The 19,527-nt window shown below is 44.6% G+C and overlaps 2 protein-coding genes and 1 non-coding gene across 3 annotated transcripts; 2 read left to right on the top strand and 1 right to left on the bottom strand.

The window, feature by feature from the left end:
- Positions 1 to 1,604: 1,604 nt before the first annotated feature.
- trnaq-cug lies at positions 1,605 to 1,676 on the bottom strand. Its single transcript has one exon. It is a non-coding gene; the product is annotated as a tRNA-Gln (tRNA).
- Positions 1,677 to 1,892: 216 nt separating this feature from the next.
- On the top strand, positions 1,893 to 8,785 carry LOC112239007 (ras-related protein Rab-11A). The gene is made up of 5 exons (XM_042318034.1): positions 1,893 to 2,060; positions 2,942 to 3,137; positions 7,914 to 8,107; positions 8,330 to 8,410; positions 8,520 to 8,785. Exons 1-5 carry the CDS (start codon positions 2,021 to 2,023, stop codon positions 8,654 to 8,656), a joined length of 648 nt encoding a protein of 215 aa, XP_042173968.1. The 5' UTR covers positions 1,893 to 2,020; the 3' UTR covers positions 8,657 to 8,785.
- Positions 8,786 to 10,512: 1,727 nt separating this feature from the next.
- LOC121845858 lies at positions 10,513 to 14,333 on the top strand. The gene is made up of 4 exons (XM_042318028.1): positions 10,513 to 10,526; positions 12,353 to 12,391; positions 12,469 to 13,196; positions 13,253 to 14,333. Exons 1-4 carry the CDS (start codon positions 10,513 to 10,515, stop codon positions 13,609 to 13,611), a joined length of 1,140 nt encoding a protein of 379 aa, XP_042173962.1. The 3' UTR covers positions 13,612 to 14,333.
- The last annotated feature ends 5,194 nt before the right edge of the window (positions 14,334 to 19,527 follow it).

Genomic DNA, 19,527 nt, shown 5'->3' on the forward strand with positions numbered 1-19,527 from the left:
TTCATATATGGATTTCACATGACTGGGAATACAGATATGCATATGCTCTCACAGAGAAAAGGTAGGGGTGTGGATCAGGGTGTGGATCAGAAAACCAGTCAGTGTCTGGTGTGACCACCATTTGCCTCATGCAGGGCAACATCTCCTTTGCATAGAGTTAATCAGGCTGTTGATTGTGGCCTGTGGAATGTTGTCCCACTCTTCTTCAATGGCTGTGTGAAGTTGCTGGATATTGGCAGAAACTGGAACACACTGTCGTACACAAAGATCCAGAGCATCCCAAACATGCTCAATGGGTGACATGTCTGGTGATCATGTAGACCATGGATGAACTGGGAGATTTTCAGCTTCCAGGAATTGTGTACAGATCCTTCCGACATGGGGCCGTGCATTATCATGCTGAAACATGAGGTGATGGTTGCGGATGAATGGCACGACAATGGGCCTCAGGATCTGGTCACAGTAACTCTGTGCATTCAAATTGCCGTCGATAAAATGCAATTGTGTTCGGCGTCCGTAGCTTATGCCTGCCCATACCATAACCCCACCACCCCCATGCAGCACTCTGTTTACAACGTTGACATCAGCAAACCGCTCTCACACACAACGCCATACACGTCTGCTATCCGCCATGTACAGTTGAAACTGGGATTCATCAGAGAAGAGCATACTTCTCCAGCATATGATATGTCACACCTGTCAGATGGATGGATTATTTTTTCAAAAGAGAAATGCTCACTAACAGGGATGTAAACAAATGTGTGAAGAAAAATTTGAGAGAAATACGCATTTTGTGCATATGGGAAATTTACGGGATCGTTTATTTCAGCTCATGAAATATAGGACCGACATTTTACATGTTGCGTTTATATTTTTCTTCAATGTAGATAGCCTAGCCCTAGATCCTCTCATAATTATAATTCCCCCGTGGAGTTTAGTACTAGAAAGGTAGCCTAATCAGAACTATTCTGCCACCTAGTGGTAAATCACATTATTCTTCAAATCCAATCTTTGTTTTTATCATGGGTTTTTTATGTGGAGGTATACACTGAGTGTACAAAACATTAGTAGCACCATCCTAATATTAAATTGCACACGTTATTTTTTGCCCTCAGAATAGCCTCAATTCGTCGGGCCATAGACTCTACAAGGTGTCGAAAGCGTTCCACAGGAATGCTGGCCCATGTTGACTCCAATGCTTTCCACAGTTGTGTCATGTTATCTGGATGTCCCTTGGGTGGTGGACCATTCTTGATTGAAATTGTCTGGATGTCCTTTGGGTGGTAGACACGGGAAACTGTTGAGTGTAAAAAAAAAAAAACAGCTGCGTTGCAGTTCTTGACACACTCAAACTGGTGCGACTGGCATCTACTACCATACCATGTTGAAAAGCACTGAAACACATTCCATGTCTCGAGGCTTAAAAATCCTTATTTAACCTGTCTTCTCCTGGTGACATCAGTAAGGGGTTCATAGCTTTGAACTGGATTTACCTGGTTAGTCATGGAATGAGCAGGTGTTCGTGATGTTTTATAAACGTAGTGTATTTTGATCGGCTTTCTCATCAGAACATGTCTTCTCTGTGGATATGAGAGAAAAAATATAGGTTCTACCGAGATTTGAACTCGGATCGCAGGATTCAGAGTCCTGAGTGCTAACCATTACACCATAGAACCCCGTGCTCCAACTTCTTTCATATTACGTATATAACTGTTTTCTACGTAATAAGAATACCACTGCACTGTAGTGGTTATTTTCTGTGGCGGACTAGTACTTCACTGGTGCATTTTTATTTGAAGTGTCTGCAATTCATATCGTAGCAATGAATATCGGCTGTTGGTTTGCTTTTTTGTTGCTCCCCCTCCCATAGCTCGCCAACGTCACAACAAAATCCCGGAAGTGTCAGTCTGAAAACAGACCCGTCGCCGTTAGCTAGCTGAGTGTTTCAAAATCTATTTGCTAAATCGTCGCATTTTAAACAGTTTATACACACGAAATACTCCTATTTATCTTTTAGAAAATGGGAACCAGAGATGATGAATACGATTATCTGTTTAAAGGTAACATTACAGCATGATCCTCGATAGCAAAGCTAGCTAGGTAGCTAACGTTAGCTAGGCAGCTGTTTAGCCAACGTTAACAGTCAAACCTTGTCATTTGTGTCTGTGAAGTATGATATAGGTGTGTGAATAGCTCTGATACATTATTTGTTTTATAAACGAAAAAAATACATATTGATGATAAATTATAAACATAAATTGTGAAGCAGTTGGATTGCAACGTTAGGTACCCAAACGCCTAACGTTAATAGGTTAGCAGCCGTTTCTAAACAATGCTGACTTTTGTATGATTAAGTGAGGTCGGGGTGTTTCCCGAGATAGCTAGATTAGCTAGATTAGCTAGCCAGCTGGTTATTTTAGCTACATGCAACGAACATAGGTTATTATCTAGCTACATTCATCCGTAGATAAATAATGTGATGTTATAATCTCCCTTTCGTGTTTTTTTTCCTGTGCTGTTTAATCTAAATGTGACATATGTCATGTGTTGTGGCTATCTGTTTTGTTGTTTTCTATTTCAAGTTGGTTTAACATAAAAAGCATAAGACTAAGAATTAACGTTAGCTACACATCACTGTGGATGTTTGACAGTGTCACTGCAAAAGTGAATGGTGGTGGTCAGATATTTTATGTGATGGCATCTTGTAGCTACACCTGATGTAACTATGTCATATCCCTCATGTAATTGCTACACATTGACCTTCTGGCAGGGCCTGATTAATGCAGAAGCTTACATGGGTTGAAGCCCTAAGGGCCAAAACCGTAGGGGCCCTTGAGGCAGAGAAAAATGGAAGTGTGTGTGTGTAATCCAACCCTGACCTTTGGGGTCAATAAAGATTTTTATTGCATTGAATCCATCAGCCATTAATTTTGTGTTCCAGTGGTTCTGATAGGAGACTCGGGTGTTGGCAAGAGCAACCTGCTCTCTCGTTTCACCCGGAATGAGTTTAACCTGGAAAGTAAGAGCACCATTGGAGTGGAGTTTGCCACCCGCAGTATCCAGGTGGATGGGAAAACGGTGAAGGCTCAGATCTGGGACACGGCAGGACAGGAGCGCTACCGGGCTATCACCTCGGCGTGAGTATGCTGTAGGGTAAAGTTGCCCCTAGATGCTGAGTCAGGTAATATATTCCATTTAGCAGACTCCACTTATAGTCAGGTAATATATTCCATTTAGCAGACTCCACTTAGTCATCTAATATATTCCATTTAGCAGACTCCACTTAGTCAGGTAATATATTCCATTTAGCAGACTCCACTTACAGTCAGTTAATATATTCCATATACCATTTACATGTTACTTATGGGTGGTCCTGGGAATCGAACCCACGACCCTGGCATTGCCATGCTCTACCAACAGAGCTACACAGGACCGTCTGCATTGGGTGTGTAAGCCATTAGGCCGTCTGCCACTAATGCAGCCAGCGCCATCAATAAACGAGGGATGTTGGTCAAATGAGCCTCATTTACATATCCTTTAAAACAGCCTATAACTAATTACATGAGACTATTCCTTGTGTTTCGATGTGTCGCATATGCAAAACTTCGTAGCCTATTGTTTTATTGGTTTTTACTTTCCTAAAACAATAATTGTCCATTTCAAAGTTCAGCTGTCTGAGATTTGAGCACTGAATGCATCAGGGCGTTGCATCAGGCCGTTGCATCAGGGCGTTGCATCAGGGCGTTGCATCAGGGCGTTGCATCAGGGCGTTGCATCAGGGCGTTGCATCAGGTTGCATCGTTGCATCAGGCCGTTGCATCAGGCCGTTGCATCAGGCGTTGCATCAGGCGTTGCATCAGGGCGTTGCATCAGGGCGTTGCATCAGGGCGTTGCATCAGGGCGTTGCATCAGGGCGTTGCATCAGGCCGTTGCATCAGGGCGTTGCATCAGGCCGTTGCATCAGGCCGTTGCATCAGGCCGTTGCATCAGGCCGTTGCATCAGGGCGTTGCATCAGGGCGTTGCATCAGGGCGTTGCATCAGGGCGTTGCATCAGGGCGTTGCATTAGGCCGTTGCATTAGGGCGTTGCATTAGGCCGTTGCATTAGGCCGTTGCATTAGGGCGTTGCATTAGGCCGTTGCATTAGGCCATTGCATTAGGCCATTGCATTAGGCCATTGCATTAGGCCATTGCATTAGGCCATTGCATTAGGCCATTGCATTAGGCCGTTGCATTAGGCCGTTGCATTAGGGCGTTGCATTAGGCCGTTGCATTAGGCCGTTGCATTAGGCCGTTGCATTAGGCCGTTGCATTAGGCCATTGCATTAGGCCATTGCATTAGGCCATTGGCCATTGCATTAGGCTATTGCATTAGGCCATTGCATTAGGCCATTAGGCCATTGCATTAGGCCATTAGGCCATTGCATTGGGGCATTAGGGCATTGCATTAGGGCATTGCATCAGGCCATTGCATTGGGGCATTGCATTGGGCCATTGCATTAGTGCATTGCATTAGGCCATTGCATCAGGCCATTGCATTAGGCCATTGCATTAGGCCATTGCATCAGGCCATTGCATTAGGGCATTGCATTAGGCCATTGCATTAGGCCATTGCATTAGGCCATTGCATTGGGCCATTGCATTAGGCCATTGCATTGGGCCATTGCATTAGGCCATTGCATTAGGCTATTGCATTAGGCCATTGCATTGGGGCATTAGGGCATTGCATTAGGGCATTGCATTAGGCCATTGCATTGGGCCATTGCATTAGGCCATTGCATTAGGGGTTGCATTATTGCATTAGGCCATTGCATTATGCCATTGCATTAGGCCATTGCATTAGGCCGTTGCATTAGGCCGTTGCATTAGGCCATTGCATTAGGCCATTGCATTAGGCGTTGCATTAGGCCGTTGCATTAGGGCGTTGCATTAGGCGTTGCATTGCATTGCATTAGGGCGTTGCATTAGGCATTGCATTAGGCCATTGCATTAGGGCGTTGGCCATTGCATTAGGCCGTTGCATTAGGGCGTTGCATTAGGCCATTGCATTAGGCGTTGCATTAGGCCATTGCATTAGGCCATTGCATTAGGGCGTTGCATTGCATTGCATTAGGCCATTGCATTAGGCCGTTGCATTAGGCGTTGCGTTGCATTAGGCCGTTGCATTAGGCGTTGCATTAGGCCATTGCATTAGGCGTTGCATTAGGCCGTTGCATTAGGCCGTTGCATTAGGCGTTGCATTAGGCGTTGCATTAGGCCGTTGCATTAGGCCGTTGCATTAGGCCGTTGGCGTTGCATTAGGCCGTTGGCCGTTGCATTAGGCCGTTGCATTAGGCCGTTGCATTAGGCCGTTGCATTAGGCGTTGCATTAGGGCATTAGGGCGTTGCATTAGGCCGTTGCATTAGGGCGTTGCATTAGGCCGTTGCATTAGGCCGTTGCATTAGGCCGTTGCATTAGGCCGTTGCATTAGGCCGTTGCATTAGGCGTTGCATTAGGCCGTTGCATTAGGCCGTTGCATTAGGCCGTTGCATTAGGCGTTGCATTAGGCGTTGCATTAGGCCGTTGCATTAGGCCGTTGCATTAGGGGCGTTGCATTAGGCGTTGCATTGCATTAGGGCGTTGCATTAGGCCGTTGCATTAGGCCGTTGCATTAGGGCGTTGCATTAGGCGTTGCATTGCATTAGGCCGTTGCATTAGGCCGTTGCATTAGGCCATTGCATTAGGCCATTGCATTAGGCCATTGCATTAGGCCATTGCATTAGGCCATTGCATTAGGCCATTGCATTAGGGCGTTGCATTAGGCCATTGCATTAGGCCATTGCATTAGGCCATTGCATTAGGCCGTTGCATTAGGCCATTGGGGCATTGCATGCTGTCTATTTACCACCACAATCTGATACTGGCACTAAGACCACACTCAACCAGCTGTATAAAGCCATAATCTAGAGGTGGCGATCCTAGTGGCCGGTGATTTAAATGAAGGAATACTGAAATCAATTTGAACAATTTCTACCATCATGGGACCTGTGCAGCTGGAGATGAAGAATCTCTACAGGACCTTCAGAAAGTATTCACACCCCTTGACTTCTTCCACATTTTGTTGTGTTACAACCTGAATTTAAAATGGATTCTATTGAGATGTTTTTGTTACTGGTCTACACACAAAACCCCATAATGTCAAAGTAGTCCAGTCAGACAGTACTATCGTGTCCTAGTGGATAGGAGTCCAGTCAGACACAGTACTATCGTGTCCTAGTGGATAGGAGTCCAGTCAGACACAGTACTATCGTGTCCTAGTGGATTGGAGTCCAGTCAGACACAGTACTATCGTGTCCTAGTGGATTGGAGTCCAGTCAGACGGTACTATCATGTCCTAGTGGATAGGAGTCCAGTCAGACAGTACTATCATGTCCTAGTGGATAGGAGTCCAGTCAGACGGTACTACCATGTCCTAGTGGATAGGAGTCCAGTCAGACAGTACTATCATGTCCTAGTGGATAGGAGTCCAGTCAGACGGTACTATCATGTCCTAGTGGATAGGAGTCCAGTCAGACGGTACTATCATGTCCTAGTGGATAGGAGTCCAGTCAGACACAGTACTATCGTGTCCTAGTGGATAGGAGTCCAGTCAGACACAGTACTATCATGTCCTAGTGGATAGGAGTCCAGTCAGACAGTACTATCATGTCCTAGTGGATAGGAGTCCAGTCAGACACAGTACTATCGTGTCCTAGTGGATAGGAGTCCAGTCAGACACAGTACTATCATGTCCTAGTGGATAGGAGTCCAGTCAGACACAGTACTATCATGTCCTAGTGGATAGGAGTCCAGTCAGACACAGTACTATCCTCACTGAGGGTCTAGACTGGGGTACTGTAAAGCTCATTGGGGGTCTAGACCGGGGTACTGTAAAGCTCATTGGGGGTCTAGACCGGGGTACTGTAAAGCTCATTGCGGGTCTAGACCGGGGTACTGTCTCATTGGGGTCTAGACCGGGGTACTGTAAAGCTCATTGGGGGTCTAGACCGGGGTACTGTAAAGCTCTTTGCGGGTCTAGACCATTGGGGGTACTGTAAAGCTCATTGGGGGTCTAGACCGGGGTACTGTAAAGCTCTTTGAGGGTCTAGACCGGGGTACTGTAAAGCTCTTTGCTCATTGTGGGTCTAGACCGGGGTACTGTAAAGCTCATTTGGGTCTAGACCGGGTACTGTAAAGCTCTATTTGTGAGAGTCTAGACCGGGGTACTGTAAAGCTCATTGGGGTCTAGACCGGGGTACTGTAAATTGTGGGTCTCACTTGCTCTTTGGGGTCTAGACCGGGGTACTGTAAAGCTCTTTGCGGGTCTAGACCGGGGTACTGTAAAGCTCATTGTGGGTCTAGACCGGGGTACTGTAAAGCTCTTTGAGGGTCTAGACCGGGGTACTGTAAAGCTCTTTGGGGTCTAGACCGGGGTACTGTAAAGCTCATTGGTCTAGGGTCTAGAGCCATTGGGGGTCTAGGGTACTGTAAAGCTCTTTGCTGGTCTAGACCGGGGTACTGTAAAGCTCTTTGCGGGTCTAGACCGGGGTACTGTAAAGCTCATTGGGGGTCTAGACCGGGGTACTGTAAAGCTCTTTGCGGGTCTAGACCGGGGTACTGTAAAGCTCTTTGCGGGTCTAGACCGGGGTACTGTAAAGCTCATTGAGGGTCTAGACCGGGGTACTGTAAAGCTCTTTGTGTCTAGACCGGGGTACTGTAAAGCTCATTGTGGGTCTAGACCGGGGTACTGTACTGTAAAGCTCATTGGGGGTCTAGACCGGGGTACTGTACTGTAAAGCTCATTGTGCCCTGTTGTTAAAATGGCTATAATGGTACGCTGGCTTTTACTGATAAAATGGACCTCTTTGTCCACTGTTGATGATGTCATGGTGCAGGTACTACAGAGGCGCGGTGGGGGCCCTGCTGGTCTATGACATCGCCAAGCACCTGACCTATGAAAATGTGGAGCGGTGGCTGAAAGAGCTGAGAGACCATGCAGACACCAACATCGTCATCATGCTGGTTGGCAACAAGAGTGACCTGCGTCACCTCCGGGCCGTGCCCACCGACGAGGCTCGGGCCTTCGCAGGTTAGAGATGCCTCGTCGTTCTGAACAAGTGTCAGACACTGAAAAAGCTACATAACATTTCTGTCTTTTGTTGTTGTTGTTCTTTCCTTCATTGATGATGCTGCAGTCTCACAAAAATGTATGTTTTAATGTCACTTTTTATGCTTGCATTCATTCCTGTGGAATGTTCCAGAACGGGTACAGTCTCTAATTTATTTTCTGACGTTGTTTGTTTCCCTTCAGAGAAAAACGGTTTGTCTTTCCTTGAGACGTCAGCCCTGGATTCCACCAACGTTGAAACGGCTTTCCAGACCATTCTGACAGGTGTGTGTGTGTGTGTGTGTGTGTGTGGTCACACCTGTTGATTTGATCTGCTATCTTGGCAAGACAGACTGGATATGACCTAATCATCTCTCCCTCTCCCCTCCATCAGAAATCTATCGAATCGTCTCTCAGAAGCAGATGTCAGAGCGTCAGGAGAGCGACATGTCTCCTAGCAACAATGTGGTCAACATCCAGGTGCAGCCCACTGAGAACAAACCAAAGATGCAGTGCTGTCAGAACATCTAGCCCCGCCCATGTTACCACTACTTCTTTACCCACTTATATACCTGTACCCCCACCTCTACCCCCTTATATACCCTGTACCCCCACCTCTAACCCCTTATATACCCTGTACCCCCACCTCTACCCCTTCATATACCCTGTACCCCCACCTCTACCCCCTCATATACCCTGTACCCCCACCTCTACCCCCTAACCCCTCATATACCCTGTACCCCCACCTCTACCCCCTAACCCCTCATATACCCTGTACCCCCACCTCTACCCCCTAACCCCTCATATACCCTGTACCCCCACCTCTACCCCCATATACCTTGTACCCCCACCTCTACCCCCTAACCCATCATATACCCTGTACCCCACCTCTACCCCTCATATGCCCTCTAACCCCTCATATACCCTGTACCCCCACCTCTACCCCCTAACCCCTCATATACCCTGTACCCCCACCTCTACCCCCTAACCCCTCATATACCCTGTACCCCCACCTCTAACCCCTCATATACCCTGTACCCCCACCTCTACCCCCTAACCCCTCATATACCCTGTACCCCCACCTCTACCCCTCATATACACCCATCTTGTTTTAGCTCGCCCGGTGCCCCGGTTGGGTGGAGATTCCACTTTAGAACCAATTAAATGGTCTCTCAAATGTGTGAGTTTGGCCCACCCGGCTCTCAGGGTGAGGTTAACCAGATGCACTCACTTACTCAGTCTCATAGGAGTAGTCCCCTCCTCCATTCTCTCCTCTCTCTCCCCACTCCCTCTCTCCTCCTCTCCCCATTCCCTCTCTCCCTCCCTCCTCCACTCCCTCTCCTCTCCCCACTCCCTCTCTCTCCTCCTCTCCCCATTCCCTCCCTCCCTCCCTCCCCTCCCTCCCTCCCTCCCTCCCTCCTATACTCCCTCTTCCTCCTCTCTCCCTCCCTCTGTCCCTCCTCCTCCTCCCCTCTCTCCTCCTCTCCCTCCTCAACTCCCTCTTCCTCTCTCCCTCCTCCTCTCCCTCCCTACTGATCATGATCTGAGAAGCCTAGTCAGTGTCTGGAGTCGTGTTCCCCAGCGGAGCCTTTTCAGACAGGAAGTCATTTATATTTCTCACTTAGATGTAATACTGTTGATGCGCTGACATGTCTTACGCAGAAATGTCTTAATATATTCATCTGATTTTTTTTTATCTTCTTCATTTTCTTCAATTTATAACTTCCATTTTGTGTGTTCCTCAATTATTATTTTTTACCTGTTTTTTTTAAATGTTTTTTTTTGTCTTCAAATATTGTATCATATTTCCTACTAACGTGTATGTATTTAAAGCACACTGAGAATGCTCTGATGTGTATCTGTCTACGACCCCCCTCCTCCCATCAGTTAGCCTCGCTCCCTCCCTCTCTCTTTAGTATAATGTCATGTTTGACAACGGTAGTTTTTTCCAAACATGTGGATGTATTTAAGCACAGTGTACTAGATAGAATGTATGCTCCCTGGTCCCTGTCGATAGGTGGAGTTTGACAACTGATCTGATTGCTGTAAATAGCTTAAGTGAAGACTTGTGGCATTAGATCTGTTTGCGGATGGCTTCAACCATGCCAATGGACAGACAGGGCAGGCATCAAAGTACCTAACACGTAGAGGAACAACAGCTTTGTAAAAAAACACTTTTTAAACCTGTCCCAAATGGAACCCCATATATAGTGCACTACTTGTGACCAGGGCCCATAGGCTTCCATTTGGGACACAGTATTTGTCACTTTGTTTAGTCAGTCAGTCTGTGGCAGGTTAGCTTAGCATGTTATGATGATGATGATGACGATGTCACTTCATGGCACCGATTTGCTGCCTCGCATGTTATTTTTATCTTGGTTTAAAAGATGACTGAGTTATCGTAACTCTCTGACTGAGTTATCAGAACTCTCTGACTGAGTTATCGGTACTCTCTGACTGAGTTATCGGTACTCTCTGACTGAGTTATCGGTACTCTCTGACTGAGTTATCGGTACTCTCTGACTGAGTTATCGGTACTCTCTGACTGAGTTATCGGTACTCTCTGACTGAGTTATCGGTACTCTCTGACTGAGTTATCGGTACTCTCTGACTGAGTTATCGGTACTCTCTGACTGAGTTATCGGAACTCTCTGACTGAGTTATCGGAACTCTCTGACTGAGTTATCGGAACTCTCTGACTGAGTTATCGGAACTCTCTGACTGAGTTATCGGTACTCTCTGACTGAGTTATCGGTACTCGCTGACTGAGTTATCGGTACTCTCTGACTGAGTTATCGTAACTCTCTGACTGAATTTATCACTGAGTTATCGTAACTCTCTGACTGAGTTATCGTAACTCTCGGACTGAATTTATCACTGAGGTATCAGGACTCTCTGACTGAGTTATCAGAACTCTCTGACTGAATGTGGAACACTACCATTGCCCAGAGCATGCAGTTGGCTAGACGGTGACCGTGGTGAAATAACATAGAAGTTTATCCATTAAACATCTCTGAACTCTCTTGGATAAATTGAGCGTACATAGTTACAGACGTCTTTAAAAACATAGTCGGAGATGTCTGTATCAGGAAGTGACTAGCATTATAGTCAGTCAGGGAGGTCATTCCATTTCAATTCAGAAAATAAACCATAATTCCAATTGCACATTTTCCTCATTGGAAAAACATGGGAGAGAATAGTGTATTTCTGTTTTACTTTGTGAATGGACTGGAATTGAAAGAGCATTAGTAGTCAGTCAAATTACACATTAGGTTCTTATTTTCAACGTGATCAAACTACAGAATAATGATACCCACTGTAGTGTTCTGGCCAAACCAACTTTAAATCAAGTCAAATCACATTTTATTTGTCACATACACATGTATAGGAGATGTTATTGCGGTTGGAGTGAAATGCTTGTGCAACAGCGCAATAATAGCGAATGATACACACAATTTAAAAGTGAAAGAATGGAATTAAGGAATATAAAAGTATTAGGATGAGCAAGGTCAGAGTGGCATAGATTAAAATACAGTAGAATAGAATACAGTATATACATATGAGATGAGTAAAGCAGAAAATATGTAAACATTATAAAATATGTTAACAACATATAGACTAACCAACACATTCTAGGTATTTCTCTTCAAGTAATAACTTCTCTTGAATATGCATGTATACATCTAGTGTAAATGTGATGCTATACTATATTCTATGCAGCCGACAGTCAGATACCAGAGAATATTAATTAATGTATTTTATTTGACGAAATATCAAAATGTGAAAAGAATAAATAAATAATATGAAATGAATTGCTGACAAGAGACGATTCAATAGGAATCATGGTGGTCATCTAGTCTTGTACTGCTGGTCTAGGAATCATGGTGGTCATCTAGTCTTGTACTGCTGGTCTAGGAATCATGATGGTCATCTAGTCTTGTACTGCTGGTCTAGGAATCATGATGGTCATCTAGTCTTGTACTGCTGGTCTAGGAATCATGGTGGTTATCTAGTCTTGTACTGCTGGTCTAGGAATCATGATGGTCATCTAGTCTTGTACTGCTGGTCTAGGAATCATGATGGTCATCTAATCTTGTACTGCTGGTCTAGGAATCATGGTGGTCATCTAGTCTTGTACTGCTGGTCTAGGAATCATGGTGGTCATCTAGTCTTGTACTGCTGGTCTAGGAATCATGGTGGTCATCTAGTCTTGTACTGCTGGTCTAGGTCTAGGAATCATGATGGTCATCTAGTCTTGTACTGCTGGTCTAGGAATCATAGGAATCATGGTGGTCATCTAGTCTTGTACTGCTGGTCTAGGAATCATGGTGGAATCACTGCTGGTCTAGGAATCATGGTGGTCATCTAGTCTTGTACTGCTGGTCTAGGAATCATGGTGGTCATCTAGTCTTGTACTGCTGGTCTAGGAATCATGGTGGTCATCTAGTCTTGTACTGCTGGTCTAGGAATCATGGTGGTCATCTAGTCTTGTACTGCTGGTCTAGGAATCATGGTGGTCATCTAGTCTTGTACTGCTGGTCTAGGAATCATGGTGGTCATCTAGTCTTGTACTGCTGGTCTAGGAATCATGGTGGTCATCTAGTCTTGTACTGCTGGTCTAGGAATCATGGTGGTCATCTAGTCTTGTACTGCTGGTCTAGGAATCATGGTGGTCATCTAGTCTTGTACTGCTGGTCTAGGAATCATGGTGGTCATCTAGTCTTGTACTGCTGTACTGCTGTGTCTAGGAATCATGGTGGTCATCTAGTCTTGTACTGCTGGTCTAGGAATCATGGTGGTCATCTAGTCTTGTACTGCTGGTCTAGGAATCATGGTGGTCATCTAGTCTTGTACTGCTGGTCTAGGAATCATGGTGGTCATCTAGTCTTGTACTGCTGGTCTAGGAATCATGGTGGTCATCTAGTCTTGTACTGCTGGTCTAGGAATCATGGTGGTCATCTAGTCTTGTACTGCTGGTCTAGGAATCATGGTGGTCATCTAGTCTTGTACTGCTGGTCTAGGAATCATGGTGGTCATCTAGTCTTGTACTGCTGGTCTAGGAATCATGGTGGTCATCTAGTCTTGTAGGAATCTGGCATCTAGTCTTGTGGTCTAGGAATCATGATGGTCATCTAGTCTTGTACTGCTGGTCTAGGAATCATGGTGGTCATCTAGTCTTGTACTGCTGGTCTAGGAATCATGGTGGTCATCTAGTCTTGTACTGCTGGTCTAGGAATCATGGTGGTCATCTAGTCTTGTACTGCTGGTCTAGGAATCATGATGGTCATCTAGTCTTGTACTGCTGGTCTAGGAATCATGATGGTCATCTAGTCTTGTACTGCTGGTCTAGGAATCATGATGGTCATCTAGTCTTGTACTGCTGGTCTAGGAATCATGATGGTCATCTAGTCTTGTACTGCTGGTCTAGGAATCATGGTGGTCATCTAGTCTTGTACTGCTGGTCTCGTTATGACACGTCTTCATAATCAGAATGTCTATCAGTTTTCATTCATGTCAAGAAGCATCTGTTAGTAAAACATCATTTTTTTAAATACATAGATTAAATCTTTGTCCCAAATGTCACCCTATTCCCTATTAGTTCACTACCGTTGACCAGGCCCATAGGGCTTTTGTGAAAAGTAGTGCACTACATAGGGAATAGGGCTCTGGTCTATAGTAGTACCACTATATAGGGAATAGGGCTCTGGTCTATAGTAGTACCACTATATAGGGAATAGGGCTCTGGTCTATAGTAGTACCACTATATAGGGAATAGGGCTCTGGTCTATAGTAGTACCACTATATAGGGAATAGGGCTCTGATCTAAAGTTGTGCACTAGATAGGGAATAGGAAGACACATCCATATACTGGGTCACATTATTTAGGTTAGCTGCTGTTCACTCTCAGTGCCTCCCTCTACCACTCATTAAAATCCAATAACTCTACACCCATCTAACATAGAACGTTCCTACTAACCACCTCTACTCCCATCTACCATAGAACGTTCCTACTGGCCAACTAACCACCTCTACTCTCATCTACCATAGAACGTTCCTACTAACCACCTCTACTCCCATCTACCATAGAACGTTCCTACTGGCCAACTAACCACCTCTACTCCCATCTACCATAGAACGTTCCTACTGGCCAACTAACCACCTCTACTCTCATCTACCATAGAACGTTCCTACTAACCACCTCTACTCCCATCTACCATAGAACGTTCCTACTGGCCACCTCTACTCCCATCTACCATAGAACGTTCCTACTGGACCACCTCTACTCCCATCTACCATAGAACGTCCTACTGGCCAACTAACCACCTCTACTCCCATCTACCATAGAACGTTCCTACTGGCCAACTAACCACCTCTACTCCCATCTACCATAGAACGTTCCTACTGGCCAACTAACCACCTCTACTCCCATCTACCATAGAACGTTCCTACTGGCCAACTAACCACCTCTACTCCCATCTACCATAGAACGTTCCTACTGGCCAACTAACCACCTCTACTCCCATCTACCATAGAACGTTCCTACTGGCCAACTAACCACCTCTACTCCCATCTACCATAGAACGTTCCTACTGGCCAACTAACCACCTCTACTCCCATCTACCATAGAACGTTCCTACTGGCCAACTAACCACCTCTACTCCCATCTACCATAGAACTTCCTACCATAGAACGTTCCTACTGGCCAACTAACCACCTCTACTCCCATCTACCATAGAACGTTCCTACTCAACTAACCACCTCTACTCCCATCTACCATAGAACGTTTCCTAACTACTCCCATCTACCATAGAACGTTCCTACTGGTCAACTAACCACCTCATCTCCCATCTACCATAGAACGACCAACAGAATACTCCCAAACCCTACCAAACTAAACCACCTCTACTCCCATCTACCATAGAACTTTTAAAATCCCTGGCCAACAAATATGAACCTCTACTCCCATCTACCATAAAAGTATTTTTAGACACAGTTACTAACCACCTCTACTCTCATCTACCATAGAACGTTCCTACTAACCACCTCTACTCCCATCTACCATAGAATGTTCCTACTATCCACCTCTACTCCCATCTACCATAGAACGTACCCTACTGGCCAACCATCCTCTATATAGCTCCAGCTATCACCAGACAGACCTGGATCAAATACTTCTAAATACTTGAGCTGATTCTGTTTGCCTTATTCAATGGGACCAACAGAATAGTCCCAAAAGTGCAAACCCACCAAACTAAATCACGCGCACCTCAAAATACTTGGAAATACTTTTAAAATTATTTCCCAGTCTTTTCTCAAATATGAAGTATTTAAAAGTATTTTTAGACACAGTTATGTACTTTTTGCCCAGATCTTATCTGGCTCTTATCACGTTGTCCAGTGTTATCACAGTCCGTCACATTAAAGCCTGTTTACACCAAGCTGCCTCTTACTTCAACACAGTGCATGGCTTTCTACTTCATTAATATAGTCCCAACCAAAATGATTATTATGCCTTACTAGGTCGTAGCTAGGTCATTATTATTAGTAGTAGTAGATATCTGTTCTGCTGAGGTCTGCTTGTTCCATATTAACCCCTTCATGTATATCCTCTCTTCTCTATAAGCCACTTGCTTTAGGCAGTGGAACAGTGATGTGTGTAAACGTTGAGGCTCCCAGATCTGCCTCTAATGTAGTGATATTACTATAGCCTGGTCTCAGATCTGCCTCTAATGTAGTGATATTACTATAGCCTGGTCTCAGATCTGCCTCTAATGTAGTGATATTACTATAGCCTGGTCCCAGATCTGCCTCTAATGTAGTGATATTACTATAGCCTGGTCCCAGATCTGCCTCTAATGTAGTGATATTACTATAGCCTGGTCTCAGATCTGCCTCTAATGTAATGATATTACTATAGCCTGGTCTCAGATCTGCCTCTAATGTAGTGATATTACTATAGCCTGGTCTCAGATCTGCCTCTAATGTAGTGATATTACTATAGCCTGGTCTCAGATCTGCCTCTAATGTAGTGATATTACTATAGCCTGGTCTCAGATCTGCCTCTAATGTAGTGATATTACTATAGCCTGGTCTCAGATCTGCCTCTAATGTAGTGATATTACTATAGCCTGGTCTCAGGTCTGTTTTCGCCTAGTCCATTGTCAAGCCAAACCATGTTTTACATGACAGTTCCATATGGAGTTGGGAAGAGAGCACAAACAGACTGGGATCCAGGCTAATATTACTACCACCAGAAATAGAACTAAAATGACATTCCTGGTGGCACTAATGGTCACTACATATCCTGTATACGGGTGGGATGTTTACGTACAAAACCAATGCCAGGGTTGGGGTGAATTCCATTTCAATTCCAGTCAATTCTGGAAGTTCGAATTTCTCTTTTCAATGAAAACATTTTTTTGTGAATTGTTTACTTTTTACGAATTGAAATGGAATTTGACGCCGACCCTGGCGCGCGCATCCGAGAGGCAGGAAACTGACGGGGTTGGCTTACAATCGTAGGATTATAGGACAACGTGTAAACTATATTTAGTCTCTAAATGTTTATTGAAAAACCATAAATCAGTTTACATCATCGTTGTAACGTTGCCAGGTAACCAACCCATCTATAGTTCCACTGCTTCATCACTGATGTAGGACGGAGAGGTTCCTGCTAAGTCACGTTCCTAATATTTCAGCGTTAGCCTGGTTAAACCAGACTCGAGTGCTGCGCTCACCATTTGAAACAACAGTGAAATGTAGCCAAATCAGTTGTGATTCCAGGCTAATTCAGTGTGTTCTGTTGAACTCCTACCGTAGCTGTATCTGTGTGTGATGGTGGTATTGTAACCATGGAAATATAGCGCTTGAGGCCCCGTGTGTGTGTGCGTGCGTGTGTATAGAAGCAAAGGTAGGTAGCTGTTGAGTGTGTGAGTCCGTCTGACAGTACCAATGGCGTTATCTAACAGACGGTACTGTCAGCCTGTCAACACACAACTAGGGCACCATATTCCCTATCTAGTGCCCTACTGTTGACCAGGGCCCATAGGGATCTGGTGAAAAGTAGTGCACTATATAGGATACCATTTCGGACTAGCAGTCTATGGAAGTGTAGAGAAGTGATTGGTTTTTTGTCCTCGTTTGAAAATTGATTTCAGGCCTTCTCATATACCTCCATTGTTTTTTAGTTTTTTTAATGAACTGTTGTTTTTTCGGTTCATGATTGTTGTTGAACTATAATGAAATGCTGTCACTGTAACCGATTGTAATTCCATTGGAAAACATTGGAAAAGTCAAACGATGTCATTTCAATGCATTTGGAGGATGATGTGTGTGGGGGAGGATGATGTGTGAGGGGGAGGGGGAGGGGGAGGGTGTAGTCGATACGGACGGTTTTATGTTTTGTACAGATTGATCAATTGTATAATTGTGTTTTTTAGTTTAATCTTAAGTTATCAATTCATCTTAATAAAACGCACCGGTCATAAACATTTCAACTCTCTCAGTTGTTATTTACATACAAAGGCAGAATAACATTTAATTTGGTAACAAATTATCTGACAGTATTTTCTGTCAAGGAATACATGGCGAGCAGCACGGTTGGGGTCAATTACACTGAAATTACAATTCAATTTTCACATTTTTCCAATGTGAAATTGGAAAAATAGCAGAGAGCAGCAATGAACGGGGTTCACAGGATGACAGAAAGGACACCAGATCAGTTAGATAACAAAGCAAGCACTCTATCATGTGGGAGCTATCTTCCTTTATGTGTCATCAGTGAAAGCATTACCGTGGTTATCTCAATACCACAAGGATGATGCAAGTGAAGTTTAGTCTAGTAATGTAGGTTGGTTATTTTGAACGAAGCAGGTAATCATTCTTACAGCCATTCCTTCATGTATTGAGTGTTATATACGCCGACTGCGCAAAGCCACATAAAAAGGAAACAATATGTGATAATACAGAAATACTACAAGATTACAAAAAAATACAAGATATTTCATATTGTTTATCTTCATCATTTAAATTAACATTCATTTGCATGAAACAAAGTCCACCTGATCAATAGGTATTCCTCTAGATCCTATGGTGCCACTTGTGCCAATGACATCTATAGTGGTGCCAATGACATCTATAGTGGTGCCAATGACATCTATAGTGGTGCCAATGAGATCTATAGTGGTGCCAATGACATCATAGTGGTGCCAATGACATCTATAGTGGTGCCAATGACATCTATAGTGCCACCAACTGGTCTGCCATCTAAGGTTGCAGTGACTTTATATTCACACAGCTTCTAAGGACATATACATTAGGTTTACATACCAAATTTCATGGCCCCTTGTCCATTAGGTTCAATTCTTATAGCCCTGGTGTGATACACTATAGCCCTGGTGTGATACACCGTGTCTGTCCATCTAGTGGTATAGCGTGTCTGTCCATCTACTGGTATAGCATGTCTGTCCATCTAGTGGTATAGTGTGTCTGTCCATCTACTGGTATAGCGTGTCTGTCCATCTAGTGGTATAGTGTGTCTGTCCATCTAGTGGTGTCTGTCCATAGTGGTATAGTGTGTGTCTGTCCATCTAGTGGTATAGCGTGTCTGTCCATGTCTGTCCATCTAGTGGTATAGCGTGTCTGTCCATCTAGTGGTATAGCATGTCTGTCCATCTAGTGGTATAGTGTGTCTGTGTGTCTGTCCATCTAGTGGTATAGTGTGTCTGTCCATCTAGTGGTCCATCTAGTGGTAGTGTGTCTGTCCATCTACTGGTATAGTGTGTCTGTCCATCTAGTGGTATAGTGTGTCTGTCCATCTACTGGTATAGTGTGTCTGTCCATCTAGTGGTATAGTGTGTCTGTCCATCTACTGGTATAGCGTGTCTGTCCATCTAGTGGTATAGTGTGTCTGTCCATCTACTGGTATAGCATGTCTGTCCATCTAGTGGTATAGTGTGTCTGTCCATCTAGTGGTATAGTGTGTCTGTCCATCTAGTGGTATAGCGTGTCTGTCCATCTAGTGGTATGGTGTGTCTGTCCATCTACTGGTATAGTGTGTCTGTCCATCTAGTGGTATAGTGTGTCTGTCCATCTAGTGGTATAGCGTGTCTGTCCATCTACTGGTATAGTGTGTCTGTCCATCTAGTGGTAGTGTCTGTCCATCTAGTGGTATAGTGTCTGTCCATCTACTGGTATAGTGTGTCTGTCCATCTACTGGTATAGTGTGTCTGTCCATCTAGTGGTATAGTGTGTCCATCTAGTGGTATAGTGTGTCTGTCCATCTGTCCATCTAGTGGTATAGCGTGTCTGTCCATCTAGTGGTATAGTATAGTGTCTGTCCATCTACTGGTATATGTGTCTGTGGTGTCTGTCCATCTAGTGGTATAGTCTGTCCATCTACT

The sequence above is a fragment of the Oncorhynchus tshawytscha genome, unplaced genomic scaffold (assembly GCF_018296145.1).
Source record: "Oncorhynchus tshawytscha isolate Ot180627B unplaced genomic scaffold, Otsh_v2.0 Un_contig_4866_pilon_pilon, whole genome shotgun sequence".
NCBI classification, from domain to species: Eukaryota; Metazoa; Chordata; class Actinopteri; order Salmoniformes; family Salmonidae; genus Oncorhynchus; species Oncorhynchus tshawytscha.

What these genes read in the sequence shown, in the direction of transcription:
- LOC112239007 (XM_042318034.1), top strand. Translation starts at nt 2,021, where the DNA reads ATGGGAACCAGAGATGATGAATACGATTATCTGTTTAAAG. An exon ending in TACCGGGCTATCACCTCGGC is followed by an intron (nt 3,138 to 7,913) that starts GTGAGTATGCTG and finishes GTCATGGTGCAG; the next exon opens with GTACTACAGAGGCGCGGTGG. An exon ending in CGAGGCTCGGGCCTTCGCAG is followed by an intron (nt 8,108 to 8,329) that starts GTTAGAGATGCC and finishes GTTTCCCTTCAG; the next exon opens with AGAAAAACGGTTTGTCTTTC.
- LOC121845858 (XM_042318028.1), top strand. An exon ending in CATCTAGTCTTGTACTGCTG is followed by an intron (nt 12,392 to 12,468) that starts GTCTAGGAATCA and finishes GAATCACTGCTG; the next exon opens with GTCTAGGAATCATGGTGGTC. An exon ending in CTGGTCTAGGAATCATGGTG is followed by an intron (nt 13,197 to 13,252) that starts GTCATCTAGTCT and finishes GGAATCATGATG; the next exon opens with GTCATCTAGTCTTGTACTGC.